This window comes from Euleptes europaea, chromosome 21, assembly GCF_029931775.1.
Source record: "Euleptes europaea isolate rEulEur1 chromosome 21, rEulEur1.hap1, whole genome shotgun sequence".
NCBI lineage: Eukaryota > Metazoa > Chordata > Lepidosauria > Squamata > Sphaerodactylidae > Euleptes > Euleptes europaea.
The window spans coordinates 9,514,515-9,536,681 of NC_079332.1; the positions used below are offsets into that span (position 1 = coordinate 9,514,515).

At 45.7% G+C, this 22,167-nt stretch overlaps 1 protein-coding gene across 1 annotated transcript in view; it reads right to left on the reverse strand.

Annotated features, from left to right (window-relative positions):
* Positions 1-1,856: 1,856 nt before the first annotated feature.
* SMG1 (SMG1 nonsense mediated mRNA decay associated PI3K related kinase) overlaps positions 1,857-22,167 on the reverse strand; it is a 74,987-nt gene continuing 54,676 nt past the window's right edge. The window contains exons 45-63 of the mRNA XM_056866443.1: positions 21,406-21,624; positions 20,493-20,683; positions 19,662-19,834; positions 18,361-18,640; positions 17,030-17,302; positions 15,780-16,014; positions 14,606-14,829; positions 13,303-13,453; positions 13,021-13,210; positions 11,512-11,981; positions 10,226-10,363; positions 9,164-9,316; positions 7,130-7,309; positions 6,147-6,374; positions 5,319-5,530; positions 4,849-4,955; positions 3,857-4,036; positions 3,663-3,769; positions 1,857-2,080 (exon numbers count right to left, since the gene is read on the reverse strand). Of these exons, the coding sequence (XP_056722421.1) occupies positions 2,003-2,080; positions 3,663-3,769; positions 3,857-4,036; positions 4,849-4,955; positions 5,319-5,530; positions 6,147-6,374; positions 7,130-7,309; positions 9,164-9,316; positions 10,226-10,363; positions 11,512-11,981; positions 13,021-13,210; positions 13,303-13,453; positions 14,606-14,829; positions 15,780-16,014; positions 17,030-17,302; positions 18,361-18,640; positions 19,662-19,834; positions 20,493-20,683; positions 21,406-21,624 (3,789 nt within the window). The 3' untranslated portion in view covers positions 1,857-2,002. The remainder of the gene's footprint in view (positions 2,081-3,662; positions 3,770-3,856; positions 4,037-4,848; positions 4,956-5,318; positions 5,531-6,146; positions 6,375-7,129; positions 7,310-9,163; positions 9,317-10,225; positions 10,364-11,511; positions 11,982-13,020; positions 13,211-13,302; positions 13,454-14,605; positions 14,830-15,779; positions 16,015-17,029; positions 17,303-18,360; positions 18,641-19,661; positions 19,835-20,492; positions 20,684-21,405; positions 21,625-22,167) is intronic.

The following is a 22,167-nucleotide window of genomic DNA, read 5'->3' on the forward strand; positions in this document are numbered from 1 at the left end:
GATTCCTTTCTGGTGCCTTTTGCTAGATTCTTATTGTGCATTTCACATCCACTCTTTGGAACAAAGGCCCCCTCGGGTCAACAGGGCTGCATGACTGGAAATTACTTTGAATAGCTCACGATTTGAGCGTCTTTCGATCGCAAAAAGAGATTCACAGGAAACGTTGCAAGTCCTGATATTACCCGCTTTCGCAGCAAATGACACGTAACGACAGCTGGGAGGGGGCGCGCGCCAGCCCCACAGATTTGAACGTCAACTTCAAAAGCAAGCGGCATCTACTCTAACACCACCATCAATAAGTGGGAATTATGGCAAAAGGTTCTTTCGGAAGCAGGCTGTACTTTCCTAGGGCAAACCCAATACAAGCTCCTAAGTTACTGATTATTTTTTTTTAAGCAGGTAGGTGAAACACTGAAGACTGGTTTAAAGTGCCACTTAAACAGCAACTTCTCTTTCACATCCACGGTTCAAAAGTGCAAGGTAGATTTAGGAAAAGACGTCGAGTAATTCACAATAAAAGTGTGATTGACCACTACCTACTGGGAGTCATCTGGGGAAAAAAATAACTTCACACCGATCTTTATACCATTTCATCAGAGCACGACAAAAGAAAAAGATAGTCCTTTTTTTGCTTTATGCATCCTTTTTTTTTTTTTTTTTTTGTAAATCCCCAGAACTGAAAAGGTGCATTTTACAAGCGTAAATCAAAATTTGAAGTGAATTAAACAGCGTAAAACTACCTCCTCTAGAACGTCACTTTTATTGATTTTGTTTCGTCAACAATGTAAAAACTCTACTTAGAAACTCGACCTCGGTTTCTTTTTTTCAAAGGTAAAGGTTACATTGGATTCGCTACATTTACAAAAGAAACAACAAGCAGTCACAGGAGAGTGAGCTTTGGAAAGAAAGGTCTGAATTACAAAGGATACTGCAAGCCGAGGGGAAGTTTCACATCAAATCAAATGCCTGGTAGATTAAACTTTGAAATGCACAGTGAATTTGGGGGGGAACTGTACATGATAGAATCACAAAAAACAACCTCAAAATAAAATACCCCAACAATTTGCATTCGATCACTCCAAAAAAAAAAAAGATAAACCACTTAGCAATCGACTTTTTCTGTGCTTCTTGGGAAACCAGCTTGCCCCACCAACCCACCCCGCCGCCCCCCCGTCCACCCACTCCCCCCAAAAAAGGTTAATTTGCCTGAATAGGGAAATACAAGGATTTAAATAAAAATCGATTCTGGAAATACGCCTAAACTACAAGAATCAACCAGAAGTGGGAAAGAACTAAAAAAAACAAAAAACCCAAAAAAGACACAAAAGGCTCTTCTTCTTCTTCTTAGAGGTTCTTCCAATATAGTTATATCGCTGATGGGCAGCTCGTTGTATTTCAGTCCTTTTCTGAAGTTCATGTTGTGTAGCTTCCCCCCCCTTCTTCTTCTTTTTTTTTTTTTTTTTGCACTACCTGGTCAAACTCAACCAGCGCCGTCGCCACGCAGCAAGAGTTAACTCGAGAACCGGAATCTCTCAATTCTTTCCCGTGCTGCGATTTCTTCACGGCCCCTCTTTTGTGGTTTTTCTTCCTGTTTCGGGTTCAGCGTTACCTGGATTGTTCACAGGGTCACTCTGCGGACTGCAGCCCTTTCCCCCCATTTTCTTCCTGCGGCTATTTCCCCCCCTCCCCCACGAGACACGATTTGCAGTTCTCCTGTTAGCAGAAAGACGGCCGTGTTGTTCGGGCGGTGAACTTTCACCCTTGACCCTGAGGGGGGGGAGGGGTTTCCCAGGCCATTTTTGTTTCGCGTATCCCTGAGGTGCAGCTACCCCGCAGGGCTGGCTTTTTCCCCCCAGTGCACCGAGATTGCCTAGGTTTCCTCACGTTAAGCCCCGGAAATGCGTCACCAGCTGACCGTGGTGCTTCTATGGATGCCTGAGGCTGAGTTGATTCTGCTGGATGTCTGACCTCGCTGAACCAGACTGATCTGCCGTCTTCCTGTTCATACCCAGGCTGTCCAACCTTCATACAGCTGAGCCAAGTTATCTAGATTAGTGGCTTCCTTAATCACATAGTCAACCTATAAAAATGGCAAGTTTGGGGGGGGGGGAGAAAACGTTAGTGCTACAGATTCAGAATCACAGAACCATAGATCTGGAAGGGACCACCAGGGTCATCTAGTCCAACCCAATGCAGGAAATTCACAACCACCTCCCCCCCACACACCCAGTGACCCCTACTCCATGCCCAGAAGATGGCCAAGATGCCCTCCCTCTCATCATCTGACTAAGGTCAAAGAATCAGCATTGCTGACAGATGGCCATCTAGCCTCCGCTTAAAAACCTCCAGGGAAGGAGAGCTCACCACCTCCCGAGGAAGCCTATTCCACTGAGGAACTGCTCTAACTGTTAGAAATTTTTTTCTAATGTCCAGACAGAAACTCGTTTGATTTAATTTCAACCTGTCGGTTCTGATCCGACCTTCTGGGGCAATAGAAAAAAACTTGGCACCCTCCTCTACATGACAGTTCTTCAAGTACTTGAAGATAGTTATCGTATCCCCTCTCAGTCTTCTCCTCTCCAAGCTAAACATACCCAGCTCCTTCAACCTTTCCTCATAGGACCTGGTCTCCAGACCCCTCAGCATCTTTGTTGCCCTCCACTTTCTAACAGTATTCGAAACTTTGGTGGCAAGCCTGTCAAGCATTGAATGGAACATCGCCATTAAATTAATGGGAAATGAGAACCTGGCACATAAGTAGAACTACGTTTCTAGGACTCTCATGTCAAATGCTGGACAAGGGCAACGCAGCTACAGCAGACGTGAGGAATATGTAGTTGGCTGCCCCAGCAGCTAGCGTTTATTGCAACCAAACTGTCAAGAATTAAGGACAAGATTTCTTAATCACTTGCCAGACCTATTGGGATTGCGTAAGGGAAGGGTAAAAGGCTGTCGTACTTTGGTCACATTATGAGAAGACAAGAGTCACTGGAAAAGACAATCATGCTAGGAAAAGTTGAAGGCAGCAGGAAAAGAGGAAGACCCAAGAAGAGACGGACTGACTCTATAAAGGAAGCCACGGCCCTCAATTTGCAAGATCTGAGCAAGGCTGTTAAGGATAGGACGTTTTGGAGGACATTGATTCATAGTTGGAAGTGACCTGACAGCACTTAACACACACACAATAGGATGAATGCTATTAATTTGTTTCACATTTATTTACTGGAACAAAAGTGATTGGGGGGGGGGGGTCACTGATCTACCAAAATCCCTTCAATGGAAGAGTAGCTAAATAAAACTTGGTATGTCTACAACTTACTAAACTGGTGATACTTAAAGGGACATGGAAAAACCTATAGAAGCGCTGCCACGGTCCTAAGACTGAGATTCCATGCAGAGGTAAGTCTTTGGGGACTGACTTCTGCATAAAAATAAGATGTCCAATACTGAATTTTAAAGTCCATAACAAATTTAATCTGTGAAAGTATTCATACTGCACGCTTTAAATTCTGTTCTGGATGTTCAAAGATGTTTATACAAAAAAAGCTCTCCTAGAAAAGTTGCGGGTTCTCACTGAAATGGTCAACCGTTACCTAAAGTTACCAGGACAATACTTTGGCGAAACTCAAGGAGAAAGTGGTTTGGCTCACAGAATTAATTACCTGTTCAGCAACAGACATTCTCCTGTTGGGATCCAAGTCGCGACCCTCTAACTTGGCCTTGACACGTTTCCACACACTTACTGCATACGAATTCCGTTCTTGCACAGCTTAAGAGAGAAAACCCATCGACACCCATTAGATGCGTCGCTCATAACAAAGGGGAGCGGCCCATGTGCGCTCCCTCCACTCCTTACCTTTGCCTGTTTTAGGATCCCTGATAGCCTTTTTAGGACTAGACACCACACTCTTCGCCGTTCCTGCAATTGTTCCTGGAGGAGTATCTGCCGAGGGGGCCAGCGTTTTCTGCACCAGCTTCCTTGCGTTCTGCGACATGACCTCCGGCTGCGTTTTCTGCCCCGTGTTGCTGCGAACCGCTACCGGGACATCAAGATATTGAGAATGCCGTTAAAAGGGAACGGGAGCTTACACACAAATCCAGGTCCAGGAAGCACATTCGGTGTTGTTTGAGAGCACAACAAAATTTAATATCAACATTACATTAATATACATTTTGTACATGAAATGGTCATGTCTGGCATAGCAGATCAAGAATAAAAGCAATGCACAGAATGGGTAACATGAATTGCATTAAGTATTGTATTGATAGATAGTCTGAGAGCAGTGGAAATAGTGATATAGGTTTTTAATAATCATTTAAACAAATATCCAGCGTGATATGAAGACTAACTCAAAAACGAACTCCCTGGAAGACTGACTATAATATAAGCAAGTGAATGACTGTGTATGTAATCTGTGTGTGTTTTGCTTTAATTCTTAATAAAAATATTTGAAAAAAAACTTTAATATCAACACTGACGTGTCGTTTGAGCGTGTCAAAGTGTTTGATTAAAAACACACGGTTTTCAAGAGAAAGGTAAGGGGAACATTTTCTCTCTTGATGTGAAGCAACAGAGCTACATGAGATAAAACTGAACGGAGATTATTTTAATTCTGTCCAATACGCTACTGAAAATTTATGTTAAGACAACAGGGGGCAATCATTCATCATCCCCCTCCCTTTGCCTGTGTCCTCCTTCCCCCACCCTTACTGAACCCAAACACAATCTTCATGCCAACTCGCCGAGGTTTTCTTTCTTCCCACATCTTCCATGCTTCTTTCACAGGCATGGAATGAGTGGGACCGGGAGCATGAGGAATCCGAGATGAAATATAAACCATATTTCACCTGCAGCGAATGTTGGTTGACAGGTAGCAGCGGATGTTGGACTCGAGCATTCGTTCGGTGTGTCCGTGACCAAGGGTGACGCAAAACTCACTAGATTATTGTAGATGCTAGAAACACAAGGAGATAAATCAATTTTATAAACCGTTTTGTGGGAAATTCAAGACAAGCCTCAACTAAAAAAACATGTTAAGTTTGTCAAACAATATTTTAGTATGCTTCAAGTCAGAAGGCGGTTAGAGACCATTTTCCCGTACATTTGTCTCTCATGTGCAGTGACAGTCTCATCACCCAACCCATCCTGCCTGTATAGGCTCAAAATGTTTGTCCTACAGGATGCTGAAGCTAATTTCTCTTTCAGGATTCCGCCCACTTCTGTGAATCTGAAAACTAGAATATGGCAACTGTTTTGGCTTTGACTGACAACACATATCCAAGTGAACAAGACCGTAGATTACACCTGCTTAACTTACCTCTGGCTCTGGGTTCTCAGCTCCTTCAGGGTGGGAGTAATTTCCTGCAGCATTTCAATATGCTCCTGGCTGCGCACCTGGCCCATAGCCTGAACTAGCGTGAATAAAACTGTTTGAATATTGTCTTGCCATAATTTATATTCACCCAAGAACTGCCTAACACTGTTTTCATAAGGAACGTCTTCTCCATCAGCCAGAGCGGCTTCTTCATCCTGGAATGAAATAACTAGGCATTAGATACCCATGACAGTTTGAAGCTTTGAGAACGGCTAACAAAAAGTGAAAACCATATTTGCTAGGGAGACTGGAAATAGCAAACGCTTTCCTAGCTCAATGCATGTGCGACTTCGTACTGCCATGTCAATAAAGAAGAAGAGTTGGTTTTTATATGCCATTCTTCAATTCCACAGGCAACGACCAACTGCATAGTCCTTTATAAATGTCTGATCTCATGAATGCCCAAGCAATCGATCTTCTGTTCCCCTCCACACTAATATTTCCTTTAGCCCTTAGAAGCTCCTTGATCCATTGATCTTGAGCAGCATATATCTAATGTTTGAGGGATATAAGGACTGAAACAAATCTTGCCACTGACAATGTAGCCTTGGGATCCCTGTCGCTTAGTAAAAAAGGCATTATGTTAGACACAGAGGCATTAGATTTATATGTTAAAAGGGGAGAGATAGAATGTGATCAAAGTTCTTCATAGAAGCGGCATTCCCAAAGGGCATGAGCTAATGAATCGATAAGAGCCAGAAGAGCAACGACAGGTCCTGTCTGGGTATGGTATATTCAAAATTCTGTCCTACGTATTTCCAGCATTGTTACCTTTGCCATGGCTTTCAGCAGATGCTTGACATCCCCGAGCTGTCTGTTGTGGCCCGTGAGAACGGTCTTAATACTATCAACCAGGTTCTGGATCGTTTCGCACACAGTTTCGATCTGCTGATCCCTCTCCGTCTGCACAGTCCTCTGGGTCGCCGTGTCCTGCGTCAGCTGCTTGTGAGCCGAAAGGAGCCATTCAGAGCTACCGATGGGATGCTCCAGATTGGTGCCCTGAAGCAAAAAGACAATCCAGACAACACTGGTGAGCTGTTTGAACTCATCCACAAAAGTGAAGCCAACCCACTTTCCTCACTCAGCACCAAAGCTCTTTGAACAACTGACCACCTCACACCAACAGAAGAAGAAAAGAGCAAGAGTTCAGTAGCACCTTAAAGACTAACAAAATTTCTGGCAGGGTATGAGCTTTTGTGAGCCACAACTCACTTCTTCAGAAAGCGATAGACCAGATGGTGATCTAACACCAACAGAGTTCTTGTCAAGGGATAAATACAGTTTCATGGTACCACCCTGAGTTTTTGGGAGGAAGGGCAAGACACAAATTGCGGCAACATAAATCAACATATTTAGAACCACCAAACCTGAAACAAAGGGCAGACTTTTTAAAATGTGGATTGCATCTAACTGGCATCGGGGGAGGGGCTATGGCTCAGTGGTAGAGCATCTGCTTGGCACGCAGAAGGTCCCAGGTTCAATCCCCCCAGCATCTCCAGTTAAAGGGACTAGGCAAGTAGGTGATGTAAAAGACCTCTGCCTGAGACCCTGGAGAGCCGCTGACGGTCTGAATAGACAATACTGACTTTGATGGACCAACGGTCTGATTCAGTATAAGGCAGCTACAAGTGTGTTCATGGCAATGGCTCCATCCAGACTTCATGCCAAGTGGTGCTGAACATTTGCATCCTCACCATGTCAATTGTCCTTGTCCCGCTTCTATTCCCCCCCCCCACACACACACACACACTTACCACTCTGTGGAGTAACCGAAGCTCCAGTTCCGACACAGAGCTGTTGAACTGTGACGCAAACGAACACATTTGTTGGCAACGTTTGACGAGTTCGAACAAGGCAGCATCTAAGTTTAAGGCTTCGGCTGTTCTGGTACGCAAGCTCTCGAAATGAATGATGTTGCTACAGAGGAAAGTAACCTGCAAGACCGGGGTGGGGGGAGACACGAGAAAGACGCTCACATGACATTTGAGAAGACACAAGAATTCACAGCTTAAACTTTATGTTTCTTTCCGATAAGACATAGAGAGGATGCAGAATGCAGCTTCGTTTAATGGCTATCGTTTTTTTCCTCCTTCACCTTCCAGATCTGACCCCAAGTGATATTGTAAACAGGAATGAAAAGTTGTAGAGTGGCGTGACTACTTAAGTTGTATTGTTGACCAGTTGTTTTAACGAGGGTAACATTTTGTATAGTGTTTTAATTTAAATGTATTGTTTTATACTGCCGCTCTGGGTAGGGCAATGTTCCTATAAATATTTTATGTTTGGTCAAAGGACCGTAATAAACGTCAAACAGCAACTTAACGTCCAAAATATTGTTGAAGGCTTTCATGGTCAGAGTTCATTGGCTCTTGTAGGTTATCCGGGCTGTGTAACCATGGTCTTGGTATTTTCTTTCCTGACGTTTCGCCAGCAGCTGTGGCAGGCATCTTCAGAGGAGTAACACTGAAGGACAGTGAGAGACACTGTCCTTCAGTGTTACTCCTCTGAAGATGCCTGCCACAGCTGCTGGCGAAATGTCAGGAAAGAAAATACCAAGACCACGGTTACACAGCCCGGATAACCTACAAGAACCAATTAACGTCCAAAGTTTTACAAGCGTCCAAATAGCTAATGTAGTCTGTTGGCAGGGTCACCCACCTCAAAGAAAGGGTGGAGAAAGACAGATATGGATAGAAGTAATTCCAAAACCTGTATTATCAGGGGCTACCTGGGGCTTCCAACATTTGCCTTTTGGAGTTAGAAAACGGTATCTGGAGATTGGCAAGCAGTTCTACGATCTGCTTCCCCTTGTTGCCAGATAAGAGTCTGGTTTGAGTACTGACTCCACATCTCCACATTGGGCCTTTTAAAATGAGGAGTCTTTAACGGATCTGCACACTACAATACAGTGAACTGAAACATCTTAAGGTCGTGACGGGGAGACTCAGAAGTGTAATTATACAGAGGCCAAATTTTCTTGCCACGCACAACAGACGATATTCCTCATCCTCACACAATACTAGGTAAGTTTCATTTCCAAGGAGATAGGAATTCATCACTTTCCCGGTCTGCTGTGATAACGTCTGAAGCCCATTCCCCACCTTTTTTTTTTTGTCCTCTTAAGAGCTTGTTAATTCTCGTACTGTTTGGATGCTGAAATCAGAGCCACTAGGGCCATAAGCAGCTGACGGCTCATAAGCGGCTGACGCAGGACCAGGGCCAAAACCACTTTAGGTGAACAATTAAAATCAGATGTGGTTAAAGGACAACAATCTGCTGCCCACAAACGGAACTGGAAATAATTACAATTCTTAGAGCCCTCAATTCTATATGCAGTTAGCTCCATACATTTGGGATTCTCTTAGTATTTCCTACAAAATACCTCCATGGTAACTGCACAGATAGGGCAAATACTTTCCTGCTGAAGCCTGAAATCTCTCTGTAAGTTTTTGCTAGATAGTGGCCTATATCCCAACCATACGATCCACAGTTTGTATGACCTGTTTTCAGAAGAGGCGGATGCTAATTTCTGCCGTTTCCCCCCGCCCCGCCAATCCCTACTCTTCTCCCCGAAGGTCTGTTGATCTGAAGAGAAAAGCAGCTCAGGGGGGCTGCAGAAGGGGAGGGGAGATCAATGGAAATTGCAGCCCCTCTTCTGAAAAAGAAAAGACGCCTTCAGAACAGCATGACTGGATGCAGATGGCTAGATTCACCGGTTTCTCTCTTACACACAGTATTGATTTTACTAAAATCACCCAGAGCTCAGTGAGTCACACCCCTAAGAGTACCTGGTTGGTTCTTTGACTTTCTTTAAGGACGAGGTTTCTTCTCTCCGCTATGGTGGCGTCAAAGTCTTGGAGGACCGGTGCTAACGCTGGATTAGCGCCGCCGGCCCATTTCAGACGCTGCTCGATACTGGCTTCAAGCGCTGCCAGCTTTTCCTGAGACGGGAAAACAAGGATGAAAAACCAAGAGGTCCTAGTCGTCCCCGTTTGGCTTAGCATAAAAACGTAAAAAAGGCCCTGCTGGATCAGACCAAGGCTCATCAAGCCTTGGAAAAGGCTCATCAAGTCCAGAAGTCTGTCCACACAGTGGCCAAGCAGGTGCCTCCAGGAAGTCCACAAACAAGCCGACTGCAGCAGCACCATCCTGCCTGTGTTCCACAGCACCTAATATAATAGGCATGCTCCTCTGATACTAGAGAGAACAGGTATGCAGCATGACTGATATCCATTTTAACTAATAGCCATGAATAACCTTTTCCTCCATGAATATGCCCACTCTCCTCTTAAAGCCTTCCAAGTTGGCAGCTTACAATCACCTTCCCTTCCCCTCTCCACAACAGACTCCCTGTGAGGTAGGTGGGGCTGAGAGAGCTGTGACTAGCCCAAGGTCACCCAGCTGGCTTCGTGTGGAGGAGTGGGGAAACAAATCCAGTTCACCAGATTAGCCTCCGCCGCTCGTGTGGAGGAATGGGGAATCAAACCCGGTTCTCCAAATCAGACTCCACCGCTCCAAACCACTGCTCTTAACCACTACACCACTGCTCTTAACCACTATACCAGTTGCCCGCCCTCAATCACCTTGATTCAGACACTAAGAACATTAACTGTTATCTTGGGAACATCCACATACAAACCTGGGATTTAAAATGAAACGATTCCGCCAAAATTAAAACCTTTCCCTAAATAGGTTTGTGTGTTCGACTGTGTCGGTCATCGACAGGTGGCCGAGATTTTTCAGACAGGAGGAACACTCATTCTACCTGTGCTCGTACTTAGCACGCTTTCCCTCAACCGTGAACTTGACGTTGCTCCACTGTATGAGAAGAAGAAGAAACAGGAAAGTACCTGAACAGCTGCGATCGAAGCTTCAATCTGGCCAAGAGTGTGAAGTTTCTTTTTCATGTTGGCTAAAATTGCAGAGCGGGGCGGAGGAGTGACCGTGATAGCTTGTGGGCGACTGATGAGGAGATCTTCATGCTGCCACTTTTTTGGGGGGGGGGTAGGAGAAGATACATTTTAGTGGCTACAGAAATTAAAAGCAACTCAATGGGTCACAACCTGTAAAAATTGTATATGCCTAATTTTTTTAAAAAATCAGTTGAACGACCCAGCAGTTTCCATAGTGATTATGAACATTTACAGAATGTAAAGGAATACCGATCAGCGCTCTTTTGATAAACAACAGACATATGTTCTGCCTGCTACAAGATCTCTTCTAGAATGCAGAGACCCATTTCTTTACAGGGCAACAAAGATGGTGAGGGGTCTGGAGACCAAGTCCTATGAGGAAAGGTTGAAGGAGCTGGGTATGTTTAGCCTGCAGAGGAGAAGACTGAGAGGGGATACGATAACCATCTTCAAGTACTTGAAGGGCTGTCATATAGAGGAGGGTGCCGAGTTGTTTTCTGTTGCCCCAGAAGGTCGGACCAGAACCAACGGGTTGAAATTAAATCAAAAGAGTTTCCTCCGTCTAGACATTAGGAAGAATTTTCTAACAGTTAGAGCGGTTCCTCAGTGGAACAGGCTTCCTCGGGAGGTGGTAAGCTCTCCTTCCCTGGAGGTTTATAAGCAGAGGCTAGATGGCCATCTGTCAGCAATGCTGATTCTATGAACTTAGGCAGTTCATGAGAGGGAGGGCATCTCGGCCATCTTCTGGGCACTGGGTGTGTGTGGGGGAGATAGTTGTGAATTTTCTGCATTGTGCAGGGGATTGGACTAGATGACCCTGGTGGTCCCTTCCAACTCTATGATTCTATGATTATTTAGTTGTTGTGTTTCTATAGCTGCTATGAACAGCTGAAGGCAGCAGGAAAAGAGGAAGACAACATGAGATAGATTGACTCTATAAAGGAAGCCAAGACCCTCAATTTGCAAGACCTGAGCAAGGCTGTTAAGGATAGGACGTTTTGGAGGATACGGAGGTAGGTGGGGCTGAAAGAGCTCTAAGAAGTGGTGACTAGCCCAAGGTCACCCAGTTGGTTTCATGTGCAGGAGTGGGGGAACCAACCCAATTCACCAGATTAGCATCCGCTGCTCAGGTAGAGGAGTGGGGAATCACACCAGGTTCTCCAGATTAGAGTCCACCGCTCCAAACCACCGCTCTGAACCACTACCTTAACCGGAACCGTTACCTGGAACATGGCAATATGCAGCTGCACTCTCTGAAGGCTTGTCTTGCAAGAAGAGATGCTGGTCTCGAGCCTCCGCACCAGGTCGTGCTTCTTCCAGGCTGTGTCGTAGGAGCTGGCCAGCACTGTCGCCCGATTCATGACCAGCTGCGAGAACCGGCCCACCTGGATGTTGTGCTCCACCGCCTTCTTGCACAGATCGTCCACCGAGACTTTGCTCTCGGCCCCGAAGTCCTTGGCCTCGACCTGGGCGATGATGTCCACCCCCAGGGCGCTGATGAAGCTGCAGAGGGTGAGGCCCAGGGCCTGGTTCGGGAGCCCGATCAAAAGCTGCCGCACAAAGTCAGCTGTGAAGGCCTTGATGGGCTTGGCCATTTGGTCCTCGCTGAAGCAGGAATTCCGGTACAGGGCTTTCACGTTGACCATCGGCACCGGTCCGTTCACCGTGCTCTGCTCTTCAATAGAACTTATCCCTTTGGAAGGAAAAAAAATCACTCCAAAGTAGAACGAGGGTATGAAAATGAGACATCTTTCCAAACCATCACCCGCCCATGTTTCTCAAATCTAAACATATGAGCAATATGAGAGTATGACCTCAATAGCATCTTGTGGGAGGAGAAGAAAAAAAAGAGTTGGCTGTTCTATGCTGACTTTCTCTACCACTTAAGAATCAAAGCGACGTACAATCCTCTTCCCTTTCCCTCCCCACACCGAGAGGTAGGTGGGGCTGAGAAAGTGTGACTAGCCCAAGGTCACCCAGCTGGCTTTGTGTGTAGGAGTGGAGAAACAAATCCAGTTCACCAGATTAGCTTCCACTGCTCATGTGGAGGAGTGGGGAATCAAACCGGGTTCTCCAGATGAGACTCCACCGCTCCAAACCACTGCTTTTAACCATTACACCATGCTGGCAGGAGGGACAGGGTCAAACATGCACATCATCTCTGTTTCTGCTGTTGCTGCTCAAAGTAGTGATACACCCGGTTTTCAAACCATGTGGGCAAAGCAGCTGGCAGACTGAACAGGTCTAGACCTTCCTACTAAAACAAATAATACAATTATGTGAGTGTGCGTACAAGATTTAGTCTTCTTATATTCCAACTTTTAATAGCATCTAATAATTGACTCTTTGAGGCCCCTGCCTGGTAAGTCCTTCCCCTACTCGGAGTACGGGACAACGAAAATTAATTGGCCAGCACAGATTACCTCCTTCTGAAGGCAAATTTTTAGGTTATTCTTTTCCCCCCATTTCTCTAAGCGCACAATTTCATCTATCCATGCAGATTTCCTCCTGACGTACTCAAAGGTATGTCATGAGAGGGAGGGCAGCTTGGCCATCTTCTGGGTATGGAGTAGGAGGTCACTGGGTGTGTGTGAAGGAGGTAGTTGTGAATTTCCTGCATTGTGCAGGGGGTTGTCCTAGATGACGCTGGTGGGTCCCTTCCAACTCTATGTTTCTATGACAGGTTCATGGTAGATGGCATCATAATTCAAAAAAAAGTTTTATGTATTTACCTGAAAGGGTTTTGGAAAAAGTACCGCAGAGCCTGAAAAACTCCTTGATGGTCTGCAATCGTTTCAAAAAGAAAATCTCTTCCAAAACTTGCCGATTGTTGTCATCGTCAAAAAAGTTTGCTTGGGTGCTGCGGGCTTCCCTGATGATGTCAATCTTGCGCCACGCCACGGGGATCTCCATCTTGTTGAGCTGAAGGGGGTGACGCAAAGGGTTAATGAGCGCAAGTCCCCCCTCCCTGCATCTCACTCCTTAAAGACAAAATTAGCAGTGTAAGCCCGTACCTTTTCAACCAACAAGCCAAATGCCGTCTCCACTTGGGCAAACATCCCATCGAAGGCCACCAGCAGCATCTGGCCGGCTGACATTTTGGGCGTTTCGTCCACCGAGCCGTTCCTGGGCTGAATCAGTTCACCGTACTGGGCATGAAGCATCCTACACCAAAGGAAGGAAGAAAAGAACTGCGCTTGTAACAGTTTGGCTTTTTAAGACCCACAGACAGTCACCACAGTCGAGAAATCTCTTTTGATAAGATGATCACATGAACACATGAAGCTGCTTTATACTGAATCAGACCCTGGGTCCATCAAAGTCAGTATTATCTACTCAGACCGGCAGCGGCTCTCCCGGGTCTCAGGCAGAGGTCTTTCACATCACCTACTTGCCCAGTCCCTTTAACTGGAGATGCCGGGGATTGAACCTAGGACCTGCTGCATGGCAAGCGGACGGTCTACCACTGAGCCACAGCCCCTCCCCATAATATGAAATGTTACAGTAGATATGATTCAAATAATTTATTGTGCATGATATTATAGGCATAGGGCCGCTTTATGGTTGTAGGTTGGCAGTTTAGTTATAACTGTTTAAAATTATATTATATGGACATTATATGGTATTTTTATATAACTATACTATTTGAATAGGCTAAAGCACATATTAGGTTAAAGCATATATCATTAAATTTAGAAAATATATAGTACAACTATGCACCTATTGATCGGCTTACGATACATAAAGGGAATTATATAACAATAAGAATTGTAATTCATGTAACCTGCAAGAAGATATATTAATATGTTTAGGTTTTCCCCTCTTTTTTAACGCGCGTTTATATTTTATATTTTAGGCATATAAATAATCTAGAATAGCACGATGTATAGATTGTTAGACAATCACTCCACAGTATAGCTCAGGGTTGTCGAACTCAAATGTTATGAGGGCCAGATATGATATAAATGTCACTTGGTCGACCATGCCAGCCCAGATCGAGACTGGAGAGGGATGGCTGCCTCGGCTGGCTTGCGGGCCAGATAAGAGCTGTCAAGGGACCGATCCGGCCTGCAGGCCTTATGTTTGACACCTCTGGTATAGCTGATAAATGTCTTGTCATAGCTATGTAAATGTATGTATGTGGTGCGTTTTATGTTGTGTTGAAAATAAAATATTTGATAACAAAATAAATCTCTTTTGGTTACTCAACAGGAGTGTATAATTCATTGCTCAAGTGCGCATCTTCTCATGAAGAACCCGTGTGGGTGGTGGAGACTCCAAAGCACAGCTGAAAAGCCCCATGAGCCGCTGACTCACCTGGCAACATCAATGTAATGAGTCTGCGTTTCTTCTTCAAGTCCCATGGCTGCATTTCTTAGGTACGCCTGAAGAGACTCCACCAGCGTTTGCAAAGGAACGTCCGTTGTCTGCTCAATGAGGCCATCCAGCTCGTTCAGCATGCTTTCTAAGGTGTATTCCCCCTTCATTAAGCACCTCAGAGCTTCAGGGAAGATGATCTGGCGGAAATTGGAATTCAGTTCCTGCCAGAAGAACAAAACAATACCAGCATCACAATGAGCTAGCAGCTACTCTATTATGCCATTATTAATTACGTTTTTTTCTGAAGGATGGCAGAGTGAGAAGACACCCCTCCCTTATCAATCAATCAATCAAGTTTTATTTCGATACAATATCAGCTCTGAATAAAAAAACAAAGTTAGGTTAAAGTAATAAAATAAAGTAATAAAAGTTGATGATTCCGGGAGGGATGATTTGCAGAAGAGGAGGAAAGATCTTCTATGGGGAAAGGTTTTCAATCAGCCATTTACGAATCCCACTAGACCAGAGGCAAAATCTGGCTTCCAGATTGTGAGTTAGGAAACCTGCTTTTAGTGGATTCTAATCCTCAGGTTTCTCTTGCGTGTGCCAGATTTCTGGCTGCAGCTGTTAGGATTCGTAAAGAACTCAAGAAGGAAGAAGACTAATCGGTTCTAAGTTTTCTGGGTCTGTGTTTATGTATTCTATCTTATAGGGGTATTTTTTAGGTATATAGTGCAGTTTTGTTTTGTATTGACGGCTTTGTATTTTGTGTGTGGGGCTATAATGGTCTCACTTGACTTATGCTGGTTACGTACCGCAATAAAGATTGACTGACTGGCTACTTGAGCGGTTATCTCCCGAGAGAAGTCTGCTAAGAGAAGGGGCCCCCTTATCAGATCAAGGGTCTCTCTAGTCCAGCACCTTGTTTCCCACAGTGACCAACCAGATACCACCAGGAAGCCTCAAGGGAGAGTATGAAGGAAGCAAAGTGGCCCCACCTTCTCCCATGCCCTTTTCTGCAAACTTGTGAGGACAGGAAGAACCTTCTGCTGGCTCTCTGCGTGTTTATTCTGCGTTAAGAGCTCAGCATAAACAGGGGGCTGTGTATTCAGCCTGACGCTTTTTGCACCTTTATTTGAACGCAACACTGTGCTGCTGTTCGCTTTTTCACCTGAAGCGAGATGTAAACCCCGTTCGCTAGGTGGATCGCTTCCGACGCTTCGACAGGGTTTGGGATATCTAAATCCTGGGGGACCAGATGACACTGCTTCAGCAGCTGCACGAGGCACGTCACGTTCCCACTCATGCTGCACAGCTCCTCCAGAAACCAAGCTCCGTCCCGGGAAGTCAGGTCTACCAGCTGTTCTCCAGCGCTCGACGCAGCGCCTTCCATCATTAGATTGCGCCTAAAGGGAGAAGTTGGTTTGTTAGTAAGTCGGGGATTGCACTCCACTTGAGGCAGCCGACATGTATGCTACCACTAAGACTCAGGACACAAAGACAAAAGGAAATCATTAAGAAGAGTTGGTTTTTATATGCCAACTTTCTCTACCTTGTAAGGAGAATCAAACCGGCTTACAATCCCCTTCCCTTCCCCTCCCCACAACGGACACCCTGTGAGGTAGGTGGGGATGAGAGAGCTCTTAAGAGAACTGTGACTAGCCCAAGGGTCACCCAGTTGGCTTCATGTGTTGGAGTGGGAAAACCAACCCGGTTCACTAGATTATACAGTCCACCACTCAAGTGAAGGTCAGTTTATTGTTATGGTCATAGACCAGCACAACTCAAGTGAAGGAGCGGGGAATCAAGCCTGGTTACATCTGATATGTGAAAAATTAAGATAAGAATGTGGAAAATGTTTCCACTGTTGGGCAAACCTCCACTGGCACCTCTCCAGTGTCATGGAAAATGTCATTAGAAAATGTATCATGTAGTCTGTGGGAGAAAGAAATGTTGCCCGAAGGGCTAGTTTTAATGAAAGAATGCTTGTGCCACCATGAGATCATCATAGGATCTTCCCAGACCAGGAGCTTTGGACAAATCTCTCCCCTTGATATCTCCCTTTAGGTGGTGGAAAGTGCTGGCGACCCCAGAAGTAGGGTTTTCAAGACAAGAGATGTTCAGAGGTGGTTTGCCATTGCCTGCCTCCGCGTGGGCTGAGAGTTCAGAGAGAACTGTGAGTGACCCAAGGTCACCCAGCAGGCTTTTTAGGGAGGAGTGGGGAACTGAACCTGGTTCTCCAGATTAGAGCCCGCCACTCTTAACCACTACACCGTGCCTAGTACTAAAAGAGGAGAAGCCATCCAAATGGTACAAAGAACCAAAACAGAGAAAGAAATATCATTAGAAGGCGTTGTGAAAAGGCATTTCTGACAGGAGGACCAAACTGGAACACCTACTCACATTACATCAGCTTCTCACCTGGTCAGAGTACACAGAGCAGAGATGATGACGCTCGCTAAGCTAAGGGAGCCCTCTTCTCCATTTTCGTGGAGGAAGACCTTAATGCAACGCTCAATTTCTTTCAGCTGCTCCTCGCAGACGGGGACCGTGACCGCCTCTTGCTTCAAGCGCTCCACTTGCCTGATAAGCCTGGTGTTTATGTCGGCCGCGTACCTCTGCAAAGTCATCTCCGTCGTTGTGATGAACTGACAGACGGCCGGCGGGGGCTGAGGAGCGTACTGAATTTCATACCTGGGGCGTAATAAAAATCACCGTCCATGTTTCATCTGTTTAAAACGTACCCCCTGCACACTGGGAATCTATGAGCCAGGAGCTCCAAAGATTTACAGTGATTTAATCCTTCCCACCTTAACATAAGAACATAAGAAAGGCCACGCTGGATCAGACCAAGGCCCATCAAGTCCAACAGTCTGTTCACACAGTGGCCAACCAGGTGCCTCTAGGAAGCCCACAAACAAGACGACTGCAGCTGCATTATCCTGCCTGTGCTCCGCAGCACCTAATATAATATAGGGTTAAGAACCTAAGAACATAAGAAAGGCCATGCTGGATCAGACCAAGGCCCATCAAGTCCAGCAGTCTGTTCACACAGTGGCCAACCAGGTGCCTCTAGGAAGCTCACAAACAAGACGACTGCAGCAGCACCATCCTGCCCGTGTTCCACAGCACCTAATACAATAGGCATGCTCCTTTGATCCTGGAGAGAATAGGTCTGCATCATGACTAGTATTAATTTGGACTAGTAGCCATGGGTAGCCCTCTCCTCCATGAAAGTGTTCACTCCCCCTCTTAAAGCCCTCCAAGCTGGCAGCCATCACCACATCCTGGGGCAGGGAGTTCCACAATTTAACGATGCGTTGTGTGCAGAAATACTTCCTTTTGTCTGTTTTGAATCGCCACCCCCCAGCTTCAGCAGATGACCCTGCGTTCTAGTATTATGAGGGAGAAAAGCTTCTTGCTGTCCACTCTCTCCATACCATGCATAATTTATAGACCTCTATCACGTCTCCCCTTAACCACCTTTTTTCCAAGCTTAACAGCCCTAAGTGTTTTAACTGCTCCTCATAGGGCTCTAGCCCCCTGATCATTTTGGTTGCTCTTTTCTGCACCTTCTCAATCTCTGTAATATCCTTTCTTAGGTGTGGTGACCAGAACTGTACGCAGTATTCCAAGTGTGGTCTCACCATAGATTTGTACAAGGGCAGTATGATAGCAGCAGTTTTATTCTCAATTCCTCATCTAATTGTGGCCAGCATGGAATCTGCCTTCTGTAAGCTCAGCTGACTTACTTCCTGTACAGATCCTGGCTGCACTCAATGGTCATGTTAACGATGAGGTCTTCCATCCAGGTCTTCCACTGCTCCACTCGGTGCTTCTGGAACACCGTTTTGGGGTACTGGAGAGCGACCGTAGCATAGTTGTGCAGCTGTTCGAGACACCCACGCAGAACGGACCGCCGCTGCTGAAGGAACGCACCCACCTCTCCCTCCAGCTGCTCGCACTGACTGATCAAGTGGGCCTGGCCGGCGTTCTGGAGGAAGGCGGTGGCGGGCACGTAGCTGGGCGGACCTGCAAAACAAGAAACCGGATGGGGGGAAAACCATTAGAGTACGCAAATACATTCCCTGTAAGATATCCCGAAACTCTCCCTATCGCCAGGAAGGACTACAGATGGAAGAGGAAAAGAAGAAGAGGACTTGGTTTTTATATGCCGACTTTCCCACCACTACTTATTTGAATGCCCTCTATATGTGGAACCCAGGGATAATTACTTGCCGTGTTGGTTTCTGGCCTAAACACCTGTCCTAGAACTGAGAAACTAGTATTTTTGTTAAAAGATACAAATGGGTTTGTCTCTTATAGGACTGCCCTGTATGCTCTGGCAGCAAAGAAAATAAGGGCCAATATGGCTGCTAAGGGAGTAGATCCTCCAAGTTGATTTTAATGGTTGCTAGGTCCCACTGGCAGATTGGGACACCACCACAATTTTTAGCTATTATTTTGTTGTTTTGTATGCATCGATTTAGCAGAGTTTTATTATGTATATTTATTATTAATCCAGTATGTTATTAATCTAATATTTTATTATGTATTTGTGATATCCTTGATATGTTTGTAATGGCCTATGGCTAAATACAAATAAAACCATTCATTCATATGCTGACTTTCTCTACCACTTAAGACAGAATCAAACCGGCTTACAATCTCCTTCCTCCTCCTCTCCCCACAACCTCCCCTGTGAGGTAGGTGGGGCTGAGAGAGCTCTAAGAGAGCTGTGACCAGCCCAAGGTCACCCAGCTGGCTTCATGTGGAGGAGTGGGGAAGCCAACCCGGTTCACCAGATTAGCATCCCCCGCTCATGTGGAGGAGTAGGGAATCAAACCCGGTTCTCCAAACCAGAGTCCACCGCTCTGAACCACCGCTCTTAACCACTACACCACGCTGGCTCTCAAACAACCACAGCAATTAAAAGCCCAGACACATTTTAAAAACAGCGCCATTCAATCACTGATAAATGAGCAGCTTCTCACAATCGGCAGCCGGCCAGCCCTGGGGAGAGGGGCGGAAGACCGCCTGATTTGTCCCGTACCGAGGTCCATCTGGGTACTGATTTCCTGGAGCAGGCTTGCCAGCTGCGTGGCTTCCAGGTTGTTGAAGGCCGCTTGGTAATGAGACGTCCACTGCTCAAACTCGTTCAGCTTCACCTGGATGGCTTCTTGCACGGCTCTTTGCTGAGACTGCAGCTGGGTGTGTTCAGAATACCTGGGTGGGAGGGAAGCGGCAAAAACTTACAGCGCCCTTATGAGACACTCATGTATTCAAACTTCCAATTTCTATAGCAACAACTGAGTGGGATCCAAAGATGTCCTTTTAGGGAGAGAAAAGACTCCTGTCAAAGCAAGGACTTTAATTCCAATCAGGAATATCCAAGATGGCGGACGGGTCGGCAGCTTTTCTTTGAAGTTCTCCTGCAACTTTGCTTTTAATTTTTTACTAATTCCAACTGAATGTTAAGTTGAGAGCCAGGGTTGAGAGCCTGCCTTCCTCTTGTCAGTGCAACCCTCCCCCCGTGCCCTCCACAAAAGCGACTCCCAAAAATAGCACTGTATGCACCTTGAGGAAGGAAATCACATACACACACACGCACGCACGTACAAGCTCTCTTCAAAAAGCATCTTGCTTGCACCTGGCATGTGCGCATGTCTTGATTGTGCTTGCTACGGATTCCTCCTTCTAAGCTGCAGCCTCTCAATACTGCGCCATACATTTTTTTATTATTATTATTCGCAGCAGCAAATTGTTTCTGAACATCCCCACAAAACAGGATGGGGGTGGGTGGGAGATGCAGTTTTTAAAACTTCAGTGCATTGTCCTTTGAAAGGAGAAGCCTTATCAAGTCAACAAAGACACCCCCGATTACCTGTGCTGCAGGGTGTGAGACGGGTGCTCCACCCCTTCGGCTCCCTCCAGATAGTCGATCTCTTCGGCGAGTTTGCCTTGCAGCTTTTCGACCTCCGTTAACTGCTCTTGCAGGTTCAAATATTCTCCTAGGCTGGCGTCCAGTTTGGGAAGGACGGCCAGCATTTCGTCTCTGTTCTTGAACCAGTTGACCTAGAAGATGAGTATTATGTTACTAGAAAAACCCAGTGGAGTAATGAAAGAACTTTCATTGATAGTTCCTGTCCAGTTGACATTACTGAAGCTTTAATTCAGTGGTTCCCAAACTTTTCGGGCCACCGCCCCCTTGGTTCCACAAATTCAACCCCAGCACCCCCTACCCCTATCCTTTAAAAAGCATTATTCAAAACAGGGGTTTGCATGACTCAATAAGGAAGATAATAACAATAAAATGTCAAAACAGTAACAATTAATTGCACATCTATTCAAAAATCAAAGTAAAACTTTTTAGCTGAAATTTATTCAGCAAAACTGATGAGCTTGATCCAGTGGTACCAGCTCTTCGAAGTCTGGAAAAAAAATTCTAATCGTTTCCACCAAATTTGCCAGCATGGTGCCATAACTCGACCTATTGTAAATTAGTGAACAACACAGCTGATGGGGCCACCTCTAGCGCCCCCCACTGCCCTCTTGCCTCTTAGATCTCCCAGGGAAAAGTTGACTAAATGGGGAGAATATCCTGTGATCTTATATCATTGTAGAAAGGGCACTGCAGCAGAGCATGTTCTATGGTTTCCACTTCCTCTGTTTTGCATGGATATACTAAGAGGACATGAGATGACAGCATCTGTGCAACACTCTTAGAACTAATCTTTTTTAAAGACAGATTTGCACTGCTCCAACCGAAAAGGAGCGTGGGACAGGATCGCACATACCTTTATTTCAGCTACCCTGGAAGAGAAGAGGCTGCGGGTGATGTCTCTCTCCATCTCTCTCTTGCTCTGCTTGTTCTCTGCCTGCTGCCCGCCTCCACCGTAAACGGCTCCCGCAAACCCGGCTTCCCCTCCTGCGGTCCAGTCCACCAGCGGGTCATAAACAAAAGCCTCCAGCAACGTCAGCAGGGTCTCTCGGCCACGCCGCATAATGTGCAGCACCTGTTTTAAAAAATATCAACCGTATCATTCATGTTTGGCAACTATTGTAGAAAGCTCAAATTCTGAGCATCAGTACCTTAGCTTTTAAGACAGAGCTATTTATTGTAAACGTTTGTATCCTGCCTTTCTATACAACTAGGCCCTTCAAGGTGGCAAACAATGAAGACATGTAAAACCACTCTCTACAAATAAAACACACACAGCAATTAAAAACAAACAGGAAAGAGGGTCAACTCAGGCAGCAACAGACGAAACAGACAAATCTTCACTCAATGGCAGAACTCGACAAACAAGGAGAACAGATACTCTCTCTGGGGAAGGAATGCCATAATTTGGGTGCCACAGCCAAGAAGGCCCTGCCACATTTTTGCGAAAGCTTCAAAGCAAACCACAGCCTCAATAGAATTTCTGGCCATCGGAAGCAGAAATTCCCTGCTGCGTGTAACTCTTTGCCCTCTCCATATGTGCCTACAGCAGAAGAAACAGTGGGCTCTTCCGAAATCAGCATGACAAGTGAAAGGGGGGAGAGAGAAGAGGATGCAT